The sequence below is a fragment of the Giraffa tippelskirchi genome, chromosome 3 (assembly GCF_054371585.1).
Source record: "Giraffa tippelskirchi isolate mGirTip1 chromosome 3, T2T-mGirTip1v1.2.pri, whole genome shotgun sequence".
NCBI lineage: Eukaryota > Metazoa > Chordata > Mammalia > Artiodactyla > Giraffidae > Giraffa > Giraffa tippelskirchi.
This window is the reverse complement of record NC_137277.1, coordinates 35,196,820-35,218,863: the sequence shown is the minus strand read 5'-3', so window position 1 is coordinate 35,218,863 and position 22,044 is coordinate 35,196,820. Positions and strand designations below refer to the sequence as shown.

The window sequence follows — 22,044 nt, the reverse complement described above, 5'->3', positions numbered from 1 at the left end:
TTATTGTGTTTGGAGAGTTCTTTGTATATACTTGATATAAGTCCTTTATCAAATATATGACTTGAAAATATTTTCCCCCAGTTTGTGGCTTGTCTTTTCATTCTTCTAAACTGCATTCTTCCAGGAGCAGAAATTCTTAAATTTGCAGTCACTTCACTTCTTGCTTTAAGCAGCCTTTTTTTCTTCCTACTTCTGTTTAGTTGGTATGTAGAAGGCAATGGAATGTCCCACAGAGGCAGAACCAAGCAAGCAGGACACACACAAGCAAGCCTGTCTGCCCATCATTTTCCCATATGCCCAAAGCCTAAATGTCAAAGGACATCCTGGGAGGAGAGTGGATCTAGCAACCTAGATCTTCTGGAGTCTAATTCTTTATTCAGTGTGCTATCCTTAGAATGGCAACATGGGCACCAACTGGGGACTCGTCCAAAGTGTGGCATCTGCATTTTAATGAGATGCCCAGACCAGGAGCACACACATTAAAGTTTGAGGAACACCACCTTCGACAGGCCCACACAAAGGAAGAATGCATATTTCATAGAGGCAAAAGGGAGGGACCTTGCAGCACGTGGATTCTGGCCACAGAGATATCCTAGCAAGGCCAGGGGTCTGGGAGCTCATCACAGAGAAGATTCATGCTGGAGTTTGTACTGGGGTGAGCTGGCCTGCGGCAGGACTGTCTCTGAAAGTCACGTATGGAGGAAAGCACATCCACGTGGACAGTCAAGGAGTGACCAATAAGCCTGTGTTCTAAGCCACAAGTCCATGTTCTCCAGGGGCTACTGTCCTAGAAGCATGGGTAAGCACCTGCCCTTACCGATGCAACAGTGAGGCTCCTTCCTTTTCAGAAATCTCCCAGTCTCGCACTCCATTCCGGCTGCCACTCTGTACTTGTGTGAGCACATGATCATTACTAGTCGATTGCTCAGCTTCCTTTCTTTTGGGGAAAGCGATCCTTTACCACGCCCATGTAGTTTGTGGGCTGTCAATCAAGGCATCCGAGCCAGTCAGATGCTTGGGATTTGGAATCCTACCTAGAAATAGAGAAGGGTGGAGGTTCAAAGGGATCTGGAGGATAACAGTGGGTAGAGAGACCAGTTCTTTTTTATTTTTAAATAAATTTAATTTTTATTTATTTATTTTATGTCTTAGGTCATGCACGGATTTGGGATCTTGGTTCCCCAATTAAGGATCAAATCTGTGCCTCCTGCTTTGGGAGTGTGGAGTCTTAACCACTCGACCACTAGGCAAGTCCTGGGAGACCAGCTCTTGCTAATGATTTGTCCATGCTCCCCTGGTCTCTGTTTAGTTCTAGGCTTGGATGTTCTGCTTTCCTTTTGAGTCTATGCTTACTCGGTATCACCCAATATACTCCTTTTTGCCTCGCTTAGTCAGTCTGGGTTTGTGCTTGTAACCAAACCACTCACACTGATACAAAATCTTACAAAATAATTGGTCAGTGCTGCTGCTAGCCCACGAGGGCCCTTTGTGCCTTCAACCTTGTGGTTAACAGGCGGCCCTTCTGAACAGATGTAGGGTTAGTTGACTTGGCAGGGAGCAGCACCTTTTAGTTGATGTAGAACAAAGCACATCTTCCTCCAGGCCACTGTGGACCCTTTGGTGGGGTATGGCTGATTGAGCAGAATGAAGACTAGAGTTCAGTTCTTACCCTCTTTGCCATGTGCTCTTGTGCAGTGCCCATCCTGTACAACCTTACATGGAGACTCTCTTGTCAGATCCCTCACCCTTCCCTTTGGCTCTTTCTCTTCCTTCTGTCTTCCAGTTTACCTCTTCTAGGCTTTTATTCTGGCAACATCAAGGCTGATAACAGCTATGTTTACTTTCATAGCTGTGGTTGAGTCTTCCGTGCTTTGTCCATCTGTTGATTCTAAAATTGAAACTCAATAAACAGTGTTTACCTTATATATTGTGACTGTATAAATATCTTTCATTGCAGAGCTAGTAATCACTAAGATTACATTTCCTTTCTTGAGATTGTGTTGGACTATTTTTAATTACCTTTTGAAAAACAGTATTTGATACATTCACAGGTTTATATGGAATATACATTCACAGTTATTTGTTGTTGTTTGGTCATTAAGTCATGTCTGACTCTATGACCCCATGGACTGCAGCATGCCAGCTACCCTGTCCCTCACTAACTCCTGGAGTGTGCTCAAATTCATGTCCATTGAATTGATGATGCCATTCAATCATCTCATCCTCTGTTGTCCCCTTCTCCTCCTGTCAATCTTTCTCAGCATCAAAGTCTTTTCCAATGAGTTGGCTCTTCACGTGAGGTGGCCAAAATGTTGGAGCTTCAGCTTCAGCATCAATCCTTCCAGTGAATATTCAAGGTTGATTTCCTTTAGGATTGACTGATTTGATCTCCTTACAGTGCAAGGGACTCTCAAGAGTCTTCTCTAACACCACAGTTTGAAAGCATCAATTCTTTGGCGCTTAGTCAAATGATTCTAAATGATTCTAATGTAATGAATACCAATGTACTCATCACCCAACTCAGGAACAAATAGCCTATTGCCTACTGGTGTATGTACCAGTTTAACCCTCTCTGTCCCATTTCCCTGCCTCCCCTGAGAAATAGCCACTATTCTACATTTTGTGTTTATCATTCTATTGCTTTTTAAAACATGCCATGCAATCATAATAGAATGTATGCTTCAACAATGTTTTGCTTAGTTGTGCTTATTTATAATCTCTGTAAAAATGGTATCATATCTGTGGCATAGTTTTCTGGGAGTTATAGTTTTCAGGAAACATTGTATTGCCTAGATTCTTCCATATTGTATTGTGCTGCATATGATTTCTCATTCCTAGTAGGGCCAGCCGTTTCCCCCCAACACTGGTCCCTCCTGGCATAGAATGCACTTCACAGTTATTCCTACTTGTAACTGAGGAAGCTAGGGAATTTGCCCACCAACTCCCTATCTGTCATTAGTTCATGGGTCAGCCTCCAGACTTGGGTGACCCTGACCATGGTTAATGGGATGGAACTCATCCCTGGCAGGGCCAGACTGGGCTTGGAATTTGGGCTTGGAATGGAGCAATCTTTGCTCTGGAGGCTAAAGATGTAAGATGGACTGTGCGGGGTGTAACGGCCATGTTTCTCACCATGTGGATGAGAGAAAAGGAGGAGGGTGGTTTCCAGAGAAAGAAAAAGATGCTCGGGGAGGGACTTCCCTGGTGGTACAGTGGATAAGAATCCACCTGCCAATGTAGGGAACACAGTTTTGATCCCTGGTTCAGGAAGATTCCACGTGCTGCAGAGGAGCTAAGCCCATGTGCCACAACTGCTTATGCATCTGTGTGTCTGGAGCCTGTGGTCTGCGCAGCAAGATGAGCCACTGCAACGAGAAGCCCCCGCTCGCTGCAACTAGAGAAAGCCCTGGAGCAGCAGTGAAGACCCAGCACAACCAAAAGTAATAAATGCATTCATAAAATAAATAAATACATTTTTTTTTAAAAAAAGATGCTCAAGGAGGAGCAAGACCAGAGTCCAAGTTCTGTGATTTGAATATTTGTGTCCCCCAAATTCATATATTGGGAAAGTAACCCGCAAGGTGAAGGTTTGAGGAAGTGGGAGGCTCCACTTTCTTGAATAGGATTAACGTCCTTATAAAAGAGACCCCACAGGGATCCCTAGCTTCACCTGAGGACACAGCAACAAGTCTGTGACCTGGAATTGGGCTATTGCCCAAGTATTCCAATTGTGGTTGGATGGCACCAGGATCTTGGACTTCCAGCCTCCAAAACTACGAGAAATAAGTTTTTGTTGTTTATAAATTCTGCAGTCTATGAAGCCTGGCGTGCTGCAGTCCATGGGGTTGCAGAGTCGGACACGACTAAATGAGTGAACAACGCTATGGTATTTTGTTATAGCAGACCGAATGGATTAAGACACAGAGGAAGAGTCCTCACAGGATTTGAATTCGTGATTCTAACTATTGTGAGTTCCAGCTGTGCACATGACCTCGTGATCTATAATTAACTCCCCTTTGGCTTAAACTAATTTCAGTTCTATTCCATCATTTGCAGTCAATCGTCAGCAAGGATGCCTGCTAAACACCTCTGTGTTTTTGCTCTTTCTTCTGTGTTTGCTGGTGAGGGTGCAAAACAATTAAAACAATAACAGTAACGATGCTACTTGGGACTTCCCTGGTGGTTCAGCAGCTAAGACTCTGTGCTCCTGATGCAGGGGGCCAGGGTTCAATCCCTGGTCAGGGAACTTGATCCCACATGCTGCAGCTAAGGCTGGGAACAGCCAAATAAATAAATAAAATAAATATTTAAAAATAATATCTCCAAAAAAAAATATCTCCACTTTCTGGGAATTTACTATGAACAAAAGATTGCTTTTTGTTCATTATCTTATTCAATACTCAAACCAAATCTATACAAGTATTGTCCCATGTTACAGATGAGTAAACTAAGACACAAAGAAGCTATACAATTCTTCCAGGTTCATAAGGCCATTAAGAGGAAGACCCCTAATTCATCTCTTGGGTTGCTGGACCAAAAGCCTTTGTTCTTAACCATGTGTACCACTCTCTTCACAAAGTGGATCAATTCTGGTGGGATTCAGACTCACAGCCTGAATTTGAAAGGCTTGCTCCTCACGAGAATTCCAGGGGTGAACTGAGGTCTGGAAGACACGGTGATCGGGCTGCCTCGGGTGACTCAGATTTATTTTCCTATAGCTCAAAAGGCAGCTTAGGAAAAACCTCAGACTGTATGACACTCTCACATACCCTCCTGGTCCTGTGTCTTTCCCCTCTGGTGCTGAGAAAAAAAGGGGAAAAGGTAAAAAGAGGGGAAGGGGTGGGAACTGTGGACCAGAAGTGAGTAGAGGTGGGGGAAGTAGGGAGAAGGTTGGTGACATCTGTGGGAGGCATATCCAACTGTCTCCCTGGGGACAAGCTCCTCCCCTTCTCCCGCTCCATCCGTGAGTACTTGGGGGTGGGGTTAGGGGAGAGAATGTGGGAAGAGCAAAGGAGACCCTTAGTGACCAGGGCTCTTAGAGGATGGAGGCATCACACCCACAGTTCTGAGTTGAGGCCCCAGAGGAGCAGGATTTCCAGAAAGAGTTTGAACTGAAGCTGTGGGCCCCTTCCCCCGTTTGATGCCCCCCCCTCCTCCACAAAGGAATATTCCACGGCAGTTAGGGGCCCTCTCCTGCTGAATAGGTTGTTCTTTTCCAGACCCCAGGCGCTGTGGTGGCCATTGCTCTGCCTGATGAAAACATTTAAATGATGAAGGACAACTGACACTGGCAAGGGAAGGGGGAGATGGGGTGGAGGATAGAAGCGGAGTCAGGGAGTACTCAAGATGGGGACAGGGAACGTTAGGGATGAATTCCCTGGGTCAGGAGGACAAAGCGATCAGAAGCCTGGAAAGGGCTGGGAGGGCTGGAAAGCAGGATGAGGTGGCAATGAGCCCGGGACAAGAGGAAGGGGTGCAGAACTGTGTCTCCACCCCTGACAGTAACTGGCCGGTGAGTGAGGGCCACGGCATGAAGCTCCACGGGATTTCTCCGCTGCTCCTGCAGTGCAGGATTACACACAGCTCCCGCCGGATAGCGCAGGTGTTGGCTTCAGAGCTCAGCCTGCTCGCCTTCATCCTGCTGGTGGTCATGGTCTTCTCTAAGAAATGGCTGTGCCTCGAGAGGATCCGTTTCTACCAGCACTGGCCCATGAACGTTACCACCAGAATCTACACGTCAGCTCACATAATGTCCCTGGGGCTCCTGCATATCTACAAATCCAAGAGCTGTTCCAACTCAGAATGGGAAAGGTGAGACCCTTACTCCTTCATCCCACCCCAGGGACTCCAGCTTGCCTTGGCCTCGACCTCAGCACCCCAGTATTCTTGGCCCTTCCCTCTGGTCAGCCCCACTTTTTTTGACCAGTAAGATGGTTCTACTGGCCCTGAGATGCACCCCCCCACCCAGGGATCGTTGTTCCTCCTCAGTTGGGCAAACCACTTCTTCTGCCCCAGTGGGAAGGCTCACAGCCAAGTCTGTGCTTACAGAAATGTTGTGAAGGACTCGGACTCTGGGGGTTTGTGAATCACTCATTAATGACATAATTCACTATTATCCTGGGAGAAGAGCCCTAGGGGGTTGGGAATTTCCTCCCTCAAGGCTTTCGGACCCAGAGCTTGAGGAGTCCTCAGAATGCTCTCCCGCAGGCCCATGTTCCCACCACTGTTCTTCCCTGGCCACAGGCTTTTGCTCTTCTGGGCCAGCTCTGTGTTTCCACCTCTGGTTACCTTGCTCCTTCCTCCTTCCCAGAGTTCTTGAAGCTACTCCATTTTCCTATTCTTGTTAATTTCACCTCTGCTGTCCCCTCACCTCCCAGGTTTGGGTCTCCTTTCTCAACATTTGTGGAAAACCAGAATTTTTGACCCCCGAATTTCACTTTTTCTTTTTAAATCACACAGCCACAGAGGACTTCCCTGGCAGTCCAGTGGTTAAGCCTTCGCCTTCCAACGCAGGGGTGCAAGCTCTGTCCCTGGTCAATGGCAGCTAAGATCCCATATGCCTGGCAGCCAAAAAACCAAAACAGAAAACAGAAGCAATATTGTAACAAATTCAATAAAAGCTTAAAAAAAAAAACAAAAACTCCACATTAAGAAAAAAAAAAAGTTACACAGCCATTATTTACTTCCATTATGAAAGTGGTGGTGCTTTAGTCGCTAAGTCGTGGTTGATTCTTGAGACCCCATAAACTGTAACCTGCCAGGTTTCTCAGTCCAAGGGATTTTCCAGGCAAGAATACTGGGTGGGGGCTGCCATTTCCATCTCTAGGGGATCTTCCCAGCCTAGGGATTGAACCTGTGTCTCCTTCACTGCAGACAGTCTCCTGCATTAGCAGGCAGGTTCTTTACTGCTGAATCACCAGGGAAGCCCCATCATGAAAGTAATACATCCTTATTCCAATAAATGTGGGGCAACAAAAGCTATCATTATTTGCAACTTTTATTCTATTTGCTTAAGTTAATACCCCATCAACTCTAAGAGCTAGGGATAATTATCCTCATGTTACAGATGAGGAAACAGACTCAGGTTACCTTGCTCAAGATCATAAAGATATTACGTTGAACCACAAGACGGGGCAAATTTTTGACCTCTTTTCACCTGAGCAAATTCATACATAACAACCTAATAATGGCAGGTTTACAATTATAACTCAGATACGTCTGGCTCAAAAACGTTAAGCACCTACATGAGTTTTTGCTCTATAGGTTACTCAGAGACAGTCACTACTGGATGTTTATTCAGCACTCAATTTTTTTCCAGGCTTCTTTTTTAAAAAATTGAACACGTTTTGAATAATTTTTACATAGTTATATTCATTCTTCATAAACTATTTTATATCTTTTAGATTATTTTTATTACTTATTTTGTATTATTTTAAAATTTATGAGATATAATAAACACCCCATATTAAGACTATACTATTCAACTTAATAGATTTATTAATTGTGACTTGACTATCTTATTTATCTATTCTTGGCAAATTTATTTCCAGTTTCATACTTAAGAAAAAAGGACCAACAAAGCTTGCTAATCATGAAATTTTTCCTGTGTTTAGTATCTCTGGAATAGATTTCCTAAAGTGGGTTTAATGGATCAAAGAGTATAACTATTGTAAGGCTTTTTAATAAAATTTTCCATGTTGCTTTCAAAAAGTATGAAAACAATTTATGCTTCCACTAACAATGTACAAGAGGCTGTTTCACTGTAACTTTGTCAGCCATGACTGTTTATTATTTTTTTAAATTTTATTTTATCAAAGTATAATTGATTTAAAATGTCATGTTAATTTCTGCTCTATAGCAAAGTGATTCAGTTAAACACATACATATTTTTCATATTCTTTTTAAAGTTATGACTGTTAACTTTAAATACATGAATATATTATTTTTTTAATTTAAAAAGTTGCACAATTATTGTTAGAATGCGGAAAGTTTAAGAAAGAAAATAAAAATCACCTAAAATTTCTTCACATGGATATAATTGCAGTTGACACTGTAATGGATTTACTTCCAGTCTTTTGTGTACCTATTAAAATAAATACAAATATATATATATGTAGCTTTATTTTTGTTTTAACAAATATATATTTTAATTTTTCAAAGTTGTGATCATTTTACATGCTCAGTGTTGTAAACTCCACTTTTCAGTGGTAAGTATATTATTTATATCATAAAATAATTATTCTATAAATATCTATGTTAAAAATTTACTTGATTACATAGTATACGAACACAGTGAAAATTCAAAAAACACAACAGATTAAAGTGAGCCTTCCACCTTCCAGGTTCCCTTCTTAGATTCTATCTGGAGACAATGATCTATCATATCATGGTTTTTAATGAACACACAATAATCTAATGTGCGGGTACCTTATAACTTGACAACTCTCTTGTTAGACACACAAATAATTCTGGAAAGAAGATCTCTGTACATAAATTTTTATGCATATATTGGATTGTTTCCTTAACATAAATTCCAAGAGGATGTATTGCTGGGGCAAAGGGCCTTGAAAATTTAGATTTGGGTAGCATCTCTGATCACACATCAGAGATGCTATCCACCAGTGGTGTGTGGAAGCACCTCTTTTCTCTAAATCCTTTCTTACATTAGATATGATCAATTTTGTTTTGATCTTTGCTAATTTGATAGGCCAAAAAAATCACATTTAATTTGCAGTTCTTATTGTTGAGTTTCATGTTTTTATTAGACATTCGTATTCTTTTGAGAACTGCAGTTCAAGTCGTCTGTCCAACTTCTCCTTTGAGGCATTTGTTTTCATATGGTTGGGGTTATCACACAACCTCCATATCAAGAATCTTTGCCTAATTAATAAGTGAAAGTGATATTTTATTATTGTTATCTCAAATGTGCATTTGTGTGGTTGTTTCCTTGTTTTTGCTCATTCAATTATATTTTGTCTTTTGCGAATCTTTAGTTCATCCTGTTTTCTCATTTTCCCTAGACAGTTTTAAGCTGTGGACAAATCACCCAGCTTTTGGGGTGGCCAAGATTACCTTCTGCCTGGCCTTGGGGCTGGGCATCATCCTCACCATCTGGTTGCACCTGCCGTACATACCTGGTCTTCAGAAATTGCCCTTTTTTGGCTGGATTGGGACTGTCATGAGCTTCTGTGAAGGTGCCCCCTAGCTCTGGAAAAGGCCCTTAGTTTCTCCTAACCCACATCTTCCTGGCACTTCTTCCTCTTCCTTTCTTTGGGAGTGGGGTCTGGGTTTGTGGGTGGTGGGAGAACAGAACTGGTAGTTGTTGACTGAGAACTGAGCACCATAGATTCCTGGTCACTGGTGGGGTGCAGGTGGAGAGGTCGATTCCCATGAACCTCTGGGACCGTGCGCTCTGTGTGCGCTGATGGGGGTTGTGGTTTGTGACTGTAGTTCAGCAGATGAGGAAGAATGCTTTTGGAATTCTTGAGTGAAAATGAGACCCCCTTGCACCCCTTTGTCTCCTAGCTTTCTTTGTTTTCTTCACCCTCATACTGTTCCCTGTTGACGTCTGGCTCTTCGAGTTGAGAAAGAATTTATCAATCCCCCTCTGCTGGAGCTACTTCACTGGTTGGCTGGTGTTTATCCTGTATGTCATCTGTGGTGAGTGGCCCAGAGGGCCCTGGGAAGCAGGGAACACAGGTGAGTTGGGGCAGAGAAAGTGTGGAGGGAGAGGGCTGTCGATCCCCAGAGATAGGTTCTTAGGGACTTTTCTTCCCCTTGGCCTCACTTTACTTGCCACTTGTTCCTCCCAGTCTCTGACTTTCCTCTCCCCTTTCTCCTTGTTCTTTCCCAGCGGCCCTCTGCTACTTCAACCATGGAAAGTTCTGGTGTCTGATTCTGAGCCATCCCTCCAGCAGCAGCAGCAGTTCCAGCTCTGAACATGAATCTGTGAGTGAGCCGGTTACCTCCAACACAACTGTCAGCCAGGAGGAAGTCCTGGACCCTGAGCAAAAGAAGGCATCCCTGGCTCCAAGTCCTGTTTATTCCTCTGAGTATGCCTCCTCATCCTTCCCCTCTCCGAACCCTGAAGTAGGTTGGCCCTCATCACTGCAAGGAATTAGAGAGGGAGGACTTGTTCCTGCCTTGGCTACAGCCTAGATGATGTAGAATAAATTGTCTCTTATTTATCATGTCCAGCAGTTGTTGAGACAAGACAAGAGCTTGAAGAAGGAGAGGAAGGGAGGATGAACAAGTGTGTTTCCCAGTTCTTTCTGCCGAGGGGCCTTTTGGCACACTTTGATCCCCAAGCCTGGCAACCTCTCCCCTCAGCAAGCACACTTGTATACAGGCAAACATCTCTGGGAGCTAAACTTCTTTCAACTCTGTTACCTCTGCCCTAACATTTGTTATTAGTAGCTGGAGAGTCATCAGGAGAGAGATATCACCCACAGTGAAGGGTTCAAAAGCAAAATGACCCAAGGGTAAAGAAGCAGGTTAAACAAGGAGAACACAATAGAGGGTATGGTTGTGCCCCCAGCAGCAATCCCACCCGCAGTGTTCAGCTCAGATGACTGAGAACTCAAAAAGCCCTGTGCCTGGGTACCACCAGCATCAACTCAAACTGTACCTCCACCACCACCACCACCACCACCACCTCCATCTCCACCACCACTTCCACCATCACCACCACCACCACCACTACCTTCCAGCTCCTCCACCACCACCTCCACCTCCACCACCTGAAACTCCTCCATCACCACCCCTAACTTCACCTCCCTAACTCTCTGGCTGTTACAGCTTTCTACTCCATCTCCCATGCCCAGCACTCTATAACAACAGGACTGACACAGAGCAAGAAAGGAAAACAGTAGGATCAGACCCTGTGGTCAAATGCTATAAATCCAGGCTCATGGAGACATGTGGCCTCTGGTTTAGGCAGTGCTGGCTGAGACTATTGGAATTTGAATATCTTGCACTTTGCTGGCCTCATATGACTGATCCATATCATGTTATATCCCTCCAGCTAGAGCCCTCATGCCAGCAAGCTGGAGGAGTGCAGGGACAAATTGTGAGTGGATTGGATATGTTAAAAAAATATATGTGTTATTATTAAACCGGATAATATCGCTGTTTCAGCAGTTAAATATTGACAATTTCATATGATTCAACCTAATATATATGTAATTTCATATGATTCAACCTAATATATATGTCTGATATCTATTTTATTTGAGCTTTTTTTTTTTTTAAAGATTCGTATCTTTACCCTACCCGACTAGCAGCTGTGGAATTTCTAACCTAGCTTCAAGCAAATATTCTGAACAAAGAACCTAATGCAGCATCTTGACAATTAGGCAGAACAGACATTCCACAAACCCCTACTCAGTGTCCTCCTTATGCTCCTCCTATGGGTAGCTAGCAAGGGTTTGTGGGAGGATTTATTGAATCAGCCATCCTACGGAAGGGACACAAAACATAGGTGTGTCATGACCACTACCTTAGAAATAGATAAAATCTAATTTGAGAAAGTGATTCTGTAATTCTGTAGGAGTCATACACTCAAGTGCCTACAGAGGCTAGGCAGGTAACCTAAATAAATAAGGGGGCCACTAGTCCAGTCTATATATAATTTTCCTCTTTTGATAAAGACCTAGTATATTATTTATTGCTGGATAACAAATTACCCTCAAATTTAGCCACTTAAAATAATAAATATTTATTATCTCGGATGGTTTCTGGGGTCAGGAATCTGGGAGCAACTTAGCTGAATTGTTCTTGCTCAGGTTCTCTCATGAAGTGACAGGATGTCAGATGAGTCATCTGAAGTCTGCTGATGTCATCTGAAGGCTTGACTGGGGCTGGAGGATCCACTTCTAACATGGTTCACTGGTAGGGCTGCTGGCAGGAAGCCTCAGTTCCTTCCCACAAGGGCTTCTTCATGCGCTGCTTCAGGGCTAGCTATCCCCAGAGAGAGCCATCGAAGAGAGCAACGAGGAGGAAGCTCCAGTGCCTTTTATGACCTAGTCTTGGGAGAAATCCTCCGTCACTTCCATCATAGTTCCATTGGTTGGAAGCAAGTCATGGTTCACCCCACACTCAAGGGGAGAGGAGTTAAGATCTACCTATTGAGGGAAAGAGTATCACAAATCTGTGGGGGAACTTCCTTGGTGGTCCCGTAGTTAAGACTCCATGTTTCTACTGCAGGTGGCATGGGTTAGATCCCTGGTTGGGGAACAAAGATCCCATATGCCACACAGTGTGTCCAAATTAAAAAAAGAGAGAATTTGTGGGTATATTTTAAAGTCACCAGAGTCTGCCTTCTGGTCATACATTATTTTCATTCTCCCCACAAGTGAAATATGCTCACCTATCCCAAGGCCCCCCAAAGTCTCATCCCATTCCAGCATCAATCAGCTGAAACTTTAGAATCTTGCTGTGTTATAAATGATGGAGTTAAGCCCCCCTTGTGAGGTCTTTAAGAACTGTTCCAACTTGGCTGTGGCAATGCCACTTGAGAGGCAAAAGAAATTAGAGGCCCCTATGGGACATCCTCTGGTGGTCCAGCGGCTAAGACTCCATGCTCCCAATGCAGGGGGGCCGGGGTTCGATCCTTGGGTCAGGGAACTAGATCTCACATGCTGCAACTAAGACCCAGTGCAGCAAAAAAAAAAAAAAAAAAAAAAAAAAACCCAAATATTAAAAAAAAAAAAAAAAAAAAGAAATTAGATGTCCTAGAATAGGGGGACATGGCATGACACATGGGAAGAGCACCTTGGGAACAGGCTCAACCGAGCAGATGGAGAGCTGAGAGAGAGAGGGTGAGGACCCGGGGTCAAATGTCATTACTGGGGTCAGGATGGAGTCCACAAGCAAAAGGCATGAGTGGATTTACTGGTGCATTTGAGTGTCACTAGGTCACAGAGAGGGGAGGCCCAGAAGAGGAACTTGTGGTAGGAACTAAACCAACCAGACCCCAGTGGTACACCTGGTTACCTGGTCACCTGGTGAGGCATCAGGAAAATATGAATGTTCAGAATTTTGCAATACATTTGCCTGCTGTTATGGACTGAGCTTTGTTTCCCCTCAAATCCATGTGTTAAAGCCTTAATTCCCAGTACCTCAGAAAGTGACTGTGCTTGGAGACAGGGTCTTTAAAGAGGTGATTAAATTAAAATGAGGTTATAGGGTGGGCCCTACAGGAACTGACTGGAATCCTTATAAGAAGAGATTAGGAATAGAGACATCGGGGTTGCGTATGCATAGAAGAAAGACCACATGAAGACACAGAGAAAGTGACCACCAGCAAACCAAGTAGGAAGATCTCAGAAGAAACCAAACCTATGTATACCTTGATCTTGGCTCTAGTCTCCAGAAGTGTGAGAAAATAAATCTCTGTTGTTTAAACCACCCAGTATTTGGTCCTTTGTTATGGCAGTCCTAGAAACCAACATGCCATCTAAATCAAGTCCAAGTATAGATGAGGCTCTTTGGATGTAATTCCCTAAGTACATCTCCTGAACACCTGTGAGCTAAAGAGACAAGTGATCATCCCCTGCACACCCAGGATACAAAGGTAGGACAGTCAAAGGATAACCATGGTACACATTACCATTTAAAAAGGAGGGACACAAGGAACTTCCCTGGTGGTCCATTGGCTAAGACTCCCTGCTCCCACTGCAGGGGGCAAGGGTTCGATCCCTGGTAGGGGAACTAAGATCCCACATGCTGCAACGTGCAGCTGAGAAGAATAAATAAATAAAATGAAAATTTAAAAATAAAAAGGAGGGATATGAGAAGCACATAGGAGTCACTGGTTCATAGCAGTTCTGAAATCCAGCTGGGAAAATGTTGAAATCTTCTTGATTAGGACTCAGCCTATCTCTGCCCAGGAGTGAGTCTCCATGGATCTTTTTATTATTTTTTTAAAGATAAAATCTATATACCATAAAATTTACCATTTAGAAGTGTACAAGTTGGTAGTTTTAGTATATTTATGTTGTGCAACCATCACCACTATTCAATTCCAGAACATTTTTACCACTCGAATCACTCCACATTCCCCGCCCAGTCCCTGACAACCACTAATCTACTTTCTACAGATTGCCTATTCTGGGCAATTCAGTTAAATGGAATCATACAATATGTGACCTTCTGTGTCTGGCTTCTTTTATTTAGCGTAATGCTTTCAAGGTTTGTTCATATTATAAAGTATGTCACTACTTCATTCTGGTTTATGGCTGAATAATATTCCACTGCATGGATATGCTATATTTTATTTATCCACTTGTAAGCTGATGGACATTTGGGACTTTGGGCTCTCATGCATAATTTTGCTATAAACATGAATATGTAAGTTTTCATACATAATGTTTTCAGTTTTCTAGGGAATGTAAATAGTGGAATTTCTGGGTCACATGGTAATTTCCACAGTATCAAATGTTGACAGTGGTGTGGAGTAACAGGAACTCTCCTTCATTGTTGGTGGGAATGCAGAATGGTACAACCACTTCGGAAGACAGTTAGAAAATTTCTTACCAAACTAAACATACTGTTACCATGTGATCCTGCAGTTACAAGTCTAGGTATTTACCCAAATGAACTGAAAACTTATGCCCATACACAAACTTGCATATAATTATAGCAACTTTAGTATAATTGCCAAAAATTGGAAGCAACCTAAATGTCCATCAGTGGGTGAATGGAGGGAATTCCCTGGCGGTCCAGTGGTTAGGACCTGGTGCTTTCACTGTCAGAGTCCTGGGTTCAATCCCTGGTCAGGGAACTAAGATCCCACACACAAGTCAAAAAAAAAAAAAAAAAGACTGTTTGCATGGAATCCTGCTTCTGCAAGCCCAAGAATTACTGCCCTGTATCCTTATGTTCATAGGTCCCCAGGCCCAAGGACTGGTCACAGGAAGGCAAAGTTGTCTGCCCTTTTAGTAGGACTCTGACAATTAAAAAATTGGGGGGTGGGGGATACATAATTTCAAATTTACAGAAAAGTTGCAAGAACAGTACAAAAGTTGCAAGGACAGTACAAAGAATTCCTTTATATTCTTCACTCAGATTCCCCCAAATGTTAACATTACTACATTTGCTTTGATTCTCTCCTTTCTTCTCTTCCTCCCTCCCTCCCTCCTTCCCTCTCTCCCCACCCCGCACACATTTTTTTTTCTCTACTGTTTGAGATTAAGTTGCAGACATGATGCCCCTTTACCTCCCAATAAACAAGGTGCATAACCACACCTTGTTTTCCATAACCACAGTGCAAGTCTCAAGTTCAGGAAATTCACACTGATATCATAATATAAGCTTCAGATAATATTCAGATTTTGCCAATTGTCCCCATGATGTCCACGATAAAAGAAAATCCTGGATCATGCATCATATTCAGTTGCCATGTCTCTTTCACCCACTTTAACTGGAAGAGTTTCTCAGTCTTTCAATGCCTTCCTAACATTGACCAGCTATTCTGTAGGATGCCCCTCCATCTGGGTTAGTCCCACGTGTCTTCATAATTACATTCAGGTGATACATTTTTGGTAGAAACGTCACAGAAATGTTGCTGTGTTCTTCTCAGTGCATCATATCAAGAGGCACCAGTACCAGTACCAATATTGGGATGTTTATTTGATCACCACCTTAAGGTGGTGTCTGCCAGGTTTTTCTACTGAGGATCTGACCAAGTCTACTTCCCCTGCTAGAAGTCCTCTGATGCAATTGAGGCAGAATGGAGACTGTTCACTGCTGAACCCGCAAACAATCCATCAAAATTCAGCTGAAGTGACTTTTGTGTGGATCCCTCACTGAGCTTCCTTTTACAGACTTGTAAGTCTTTACTGGGACTTTGATGGTGGTCCAATGGTTAAGACTCCACACTTCCACTGCAGGGAGGCAGGTTTGCTTTCTGGATGGGGAGCTAAGATCTTGCATGCCACCTGGCATGATCAAAATATAAAATTAACTGGCTTCCCTGATGGCTCAGTGTTAAAGAATCTGCCTGCCAACACAGGAGACACGGGTTTGATCCCTGATCCAAGATGCCCGTGCTCTGCAACAAGAGAAGACACAGCAATGAGAAGCCTGCATGCTGCCTTCTCTCGCTATAAACAGAGGAAAGCCTGTGCAGCAACGAAGACCCAGCACAGCCAAAAGTAAATAAACAAAATTATTGGAAAAGACCTGGATGGTGGGAAAGATTGAAGGCAAAAGGAGAAGGGGGCAGTAGAGGATGAGATGGTTAGACAGCATCACCAACAATGGAAGTGAGTTTGAGCAAACTCAGGGAAATAGTGAAGGACAGGGAATCCTGGCGTGCTACATTCCATGGGGTTGCAAAGAGTCAGGTATGACTTAGCAACTGAACAACAATAATATTAAAAATAAAATTAAAAAAAACCCCAAACCTTTGCTTTGTGCCCTATTTCAGCATTTAGCACTCTCTATTGTGGCTGCTGACTTGATGGTAATCCAGCACACTGCCTGGCACATAGTTGGTGTTTATAAGTGTACAATGAATGAATGAAAGTGATAGGCTAGAGAAGTGGGTGGATGAGGAGAGAAGAAAGAGGGAAAGCCAAGACTGATCAGTTTCCAGGAGGCTCTCTTCCTGATACGGGGAGTACCTGCGTCTGGAGAGGAGGAAGGGTGGCTACTTCCAGGCATCAGGACTGGCTCCCTCCACTCCACTCAGGGCAGAGGCAGTGTTTCAGGACTGGGAGGCTTGTGGGTTATTACTGGTGATCTGGGTTAAGTGTTGAGGCAAGATCTTAGTGGCCCCTGCATTCAAGGCAGCCATTTCTAGGATTCCTGTCACTGCACCAGGAGAAAGGCCTAGGGAGGGCGTGACATCCTCCAAAGAACCGTATATTCAGTGCTGAGAGGGCATGGGGGGAGGGGAGAGAGGCAAACATCTGGTCACTGGATGACCTGGCTGTGCAAAACCCGAGGAGGAAAGCTGATAAGACCTCATCTGCTAATCGTGACGAGGGAAGTGTCTAAAAGTGAAAAGAAATCCTAGACCAAAGTTCCAGGTGTGGAGAAGTTATTTTGAGCAAGGAGCTCCTCGACAGAAAGGATGCAGAAGTTCAAATTGAATAGAACAGGAAGATTCTACAAAGGAGCCTTGGGGAAGCAAAAGGCGAAATATCAGGACCCAATTTCCAAAGGAAAAAAAGAGAAAATAGAACTAGATCCAACCTATATACTTCCGTGTGTGTATATATATATAATACATATATATATAGTTAATTATAAATAAGAAAATTAGACATAAGATAAACACGTTTGTAAAAGGCAAAGCCTCATATTAAAGCAGAAAGCCAACTGGCTCAGGAAGTTCATATTTCCTGCTCACTTTGTTTGCTTGGAAAACACAGCAGAGCAGCCCATCTGGGGTAATTAATTCTGGGGTAAAAATGTCAGAACTTGGGTAAACAAAGAGTAGTGCCAAGATAAAAGCAATCAAGTGGAACTAGGAACAGAAAACAGAAACCAGGTTTCACTAATTCAAAGGAACAGAGTTCTGAGCAAAATTCAGAAGAAGATTCTGGGGACAAACCTATTCTGCCATTGGCTAACTTTTGAACAACAGAGGGTTCTTACTTCTACATTTCAAGGTAGCTCAGGTTTCAAATCAATTTCTGTAAAAATTCTCTAAAGGAAAGATGTGTAAATCACATATTCAAAAACAGCTCCTCTCCCTCTAAAACCTTCTCCTCAAAATTCCACAACCCAAAGCCACCAAATCTGAAAAGGTTAAAATAACTGTGCAGAGGTAACTGGCCTACACAGTGTTGAAGCTCACCTTGGTGAACCATGCTTTAGTTGTCAGTGGCACACATGTACAGAAAGCCTGCAGAATAAATTGGAAGCAAGAGTTTAAAGCTGAGCTTCTCAGACACCTCCCCCTTCCGGTCTCAGTGCCAGCTAATGACATTCCAATGTGCAGCCTCAAAAAACTACTGGGAATAGCATCTCAGAAATAACAAAAGAAAATGTTTCTTCTTCCCCTAGAGCTGCAAAAAAAAAAAAAGCAGATTCTATTCCACAATATAAGTCTAGCTTTGACAAAGTTGTAAGTAGAAAATATTCACTGAAGCATCAATCTGAGTCTCCCATCTTCTCTCAAAATATTATATTTGCAAACCATATATCTGATTAGGGGTTAATATTCAAAATATGAACTTCCAGATGTTCAAGCTGGGTTTAGAAAAGGCAGAGGAACCAGAGATCAAATTGCCAACATCTGTTGGATCATCGAGAAAGCAAGAGAGTTCCAGAAAAACATCTACTTCTGCTTTATTGACTACGCCTAAACCTTTTACTGTGTGGATGACAACAAACTGTGGAAAATTCTTCAAAAAATGGGAAAGCAGATCACCTGACCTGCCTCTTGAGAAATCTGTATGCAGGTCAGGAAGCAACAGTTAGAAATGGACATGGAACAACAGACTGGTTCCAAATAGGGAAAGGAGTACATCAAGGCTGTATATTGTCACCCTGCTTATTTAACTTATATGCAGAGTACATCATGAGAAATGCTGGGCTGGATGAAGCACAAGCTGGAATCAAGATTGCCGGGAGAAATATCAATAACCTCAGATATGCAGATGACATCACCCATATGGCAGAAAGTGAAGAAAAACTAAAGGGCCTCTTGATGAAAGAGAAAGAGGAGAGTGAAAACGTTGACTTAAAACTAAACATTCAGAAAACTAAGATCATGGCATCTGGTCCCATCACTTCATGGCAAATAGATGGGGAAACACTGGAAACAGTGACAGACTTCATTTTTTGGGGCTCCAAAATCACTGCAGATGGTGACTGCAGCCATGAAATGTTTGCTCCTTGGAAGAAAAGCTATGACCAACCTAGACAACATATTAAAAAGCAGGGACATTACTTTGCCAACAAAGGTCCGTCTAATCAAAGCTATGGTTTTTCCAGTAGTCATGTATGGATGTGAGAGTTAGACCATAAAGAGCTGAGCACCAAAGAACTGATGCTTTTGATCTGTGTGTTGGAGAAGACTCTTGAGAGTCCCTTGGACACCAAGGAGATCCAACCAGTCCATCCTAAAGGAAATCAGTCCTGAATATTCATTGGAAGGACTGATGCTGAAGCTGAAACTCCAATACTTTGGCCACCTGATGGGAAGAACTGACTCACTGGAAAAGGAAAAGCCCTCATGCTGGGAAAGACTGAAGGCAGGAGGAGAAGGGGACGACAGAGGATGAGATGGTTGGATGGCATCACTGACTCAATGGACATGAGTTTCAGTAAACTCCGGGAGTTGGTGATGGACAGGGAGGCCTGGTGTATTGCAGTCCCTTAGGACTTCCCTAAGGGTCCAGTGGTTAAGAATCCACCCTGCAAGGCAGGGGTGTGGGTTCTTTGCAATGCAGGGGGTTCGGGTTTGATCCCTGGTCAGGGAACTAAGATCCCACATGCTCATAGCACTGCCAAAAAAACCCCAAAACACAAAACAGTCAAACACACAGAAGCAGAGATAGAATGGTGGTTGCCAGGGGCTGGGGGGAGGGGGAAATGGGGAGCTACTATTCAAGGGGTATATAGTTTTGACTATACAAGATGATTAAATCCTAGACATCAGCTATACAACTTTCTGTCTACAGTCAACAATGCACTTCAAGTTTGTTAAGGGGTAGGATCACTTAACACACTTTGTTAAGTGTTCTGACCACAGCAAAAGTGTGTTTGAAAACCAGAGTTGCTCTCTCCACTGCACTCCAGAACCACCCCAGGAGCAGGAAGAGAACTAAGGGGCGCTCAGCCTTGAAGGCGGAGAAGGCAATGGCACCCCACTCCAGTATTCTTGCCTGGAGAATCCCAGGGATGGCACACCCCACTCCAGTATTCTTGCCTGGAGAATCCCAGGGATGGCGCAGCCTTGTGGGCTGCCGTCTATGGGGTCGCACAGAGTCGGACACAACTGAAGCGACTTAGCAGCAGCAGCAGCAACCTTGAAGGGCTGAGTGTATCCTAACCCAGGGCTCCAGGACGAGACTGTGGCTTGGAATGTGGGTGGGCATGTGAGCAGACAGGACATTGAACCTTGTGTGGGCATGCGGGCAGCAGAGGCCAGGAGGGAGGGCCCAGTCCAACACAGACCTGGACGGGACTTGCCCACATGGGCTGCTCTCCTGCCTCCAAATCTTTTTTTTTTTTTTGGAGGCAGGGACTTGCTTTAGTTTGACTGGTCCTTTTGAGTGAGACTGAACTCTGTGAAAGTTCCCTAAACTGGATGGAGAACAAGCCCCTCCCCCATGCCCATCCTCTCTCACAAACCTGATCATAATTGGATTATCATCCCAATTTACAGGTGAGCTTGGAGCTCAAGGGACTCCTTCAAGGTTACATATCAAGTTTACATGCTTGAGTCTGTGGTGGGTTGGCGGGGGGCGGGGGGGGGAGGAAAGCTACAGATCCTTACTTCACCCCTCCTTGTAGCTCAGATGGTAAAGAATCTGCCTTCAATGCAGGAGACCTGGGTTCGATTCCAGGGTCAGGAAGATCCCCAGAAGAAAGAAATGGCAACCCACTCCAGTATTCTTGCCTGGAGAATCCCATGGACAGAGGATTCTGGCAGGCTACAGTCCATGGGGTTGCAAGAGTTGGACACGACTGAGCGACTAAACCACCACCACCTTACTTCACTGTTACGTCAAATCATCTTTAGCCCTTCATTTACTTTTCCTGGTAAAATTGAGTTCTGGAGGTCTCATAGTAGAATTCCAGGGATTAGCCTTAAAAAACGCAAGTCTTAATAATGAACAAAAGGAGCCGCAGGAAGATATAGCAACATTCCCTTCCTCCTGTGTGCGTGGAGGGAGAGACACTGTTCTGTATTATAAGACTAAGCCAAGGGGACTTCCCTGGCAGTCCAGGGGTTAGGACTCCATCAAAAAACAAACAAACAAAAAACCCCAAATAATCTAGCTGGACAAGGTATTAAATTAAGATCTTTCTCAAGAATTGATATTGAAGATTTGTAAGAATGTAACTGGTACTCATTTCTTCAGTTTTCTGTTCAAGTAAAACTGCCTGTGTTATTTGAATGAGGTGGGGGGAGCAGTGTTCTAAGACTCTGGACATTATTGCCACACATCCTTAAAAACTACCTTCTAAAAAACTGTCATTCTTGGGCTTCCCTGGTGGTCCAGTGGTTGAAAGTCTGTGCTCCCACTGCAGGGGGCATAGGTTCCATCCCTGGTTGGAAAAAAAGCTAAGATCCCATATGTCGTGTGACCAAAAAACCCCAAGAAAACAAAAACAAACAAACAAATAAAATCTGTCATTCTGATTGTTGTTTAGTGGCTCAGTCAGGTCTCTTTTCGACCCTGTGGACTGAAGCCTGCCAGGCTCCTCTGTCTATGGGATTTCCCAGGCAAGAATACTGGAGTCGGTAGCCATTCCCTTCTCCAGGGAATCTTCTCCATCCAGGGATCAGACCTGCATCTCTTGGCTGCTGCTATATGGGTTGAACTTACTGTGTCACCCCAAAGAAGCTGAAGTCCTAACCCCTCCACCCCACACCTGTGAATGTGACCTTATTTGGAAATGGGGTCTCTGCAGATGATCAAGTTAAAGTGAGGTCATTGAGAATGGGCCCTAATCTACTATGCTAAGGGGACATTTGGACTCAGAGACAGACACACACAGAAGGAAGACAACGAGAAGACATAGGGGGACTGTCACCTACAAGCCAAGGAACATCTGAGGCCACCAGAAGAGATTCTGCCCCAAGCCGTCGGAGGGAATCAACCCTGATGAATCTTGGTCTCAGACAGGTGACCCCAGAACTGTGACATAACAAATTTCTGTGCCACCCAGTGGGTTATGACAGCCCCTGGAAATGAATACTGCTGTTCCATATAGAGCACGACCACTACTGGACTTCCTTATCAGTCAGGTTTCTGTTGAAACAAGACAGCATCACTAGGCATTTGCCTCTTCTCCCACATGTGTGGCAGGAGAAACAAAACGCTCACGTAACTTGTATCTATTTCATTTGAATGGACA

General features: G+C 43.8%; 1 protein-coding gene across 1 annotated transcript; it reads left to right on the top strand.

Moving 5' to 3' along the window:
- The first annotated feature begins 5,214 nt into the window (after window positions 1-5,214).
- ODF4 (outer dense fiber of sperm tails 4) lies at window positions 5,215-11,223 on the top strand. Its single transcript, XM_081578408.1, is given in 5 exon segments — window positions 5,215-5,796; window positions 5,798-5,811; window positions 9,021-9,194; window positions 9,526-9,660; window positions 9,854-11,223. Coding segments are annotated over 5 exon segments (1,056 nt in total). The 5' UTR covers window positions 5,215-5,368; the 3' UTR covers window positions 10,159-11,223.
- The last annotated feature ends 10,821 nt before the right edge of the window (window positions 11,224-22,044 follow it).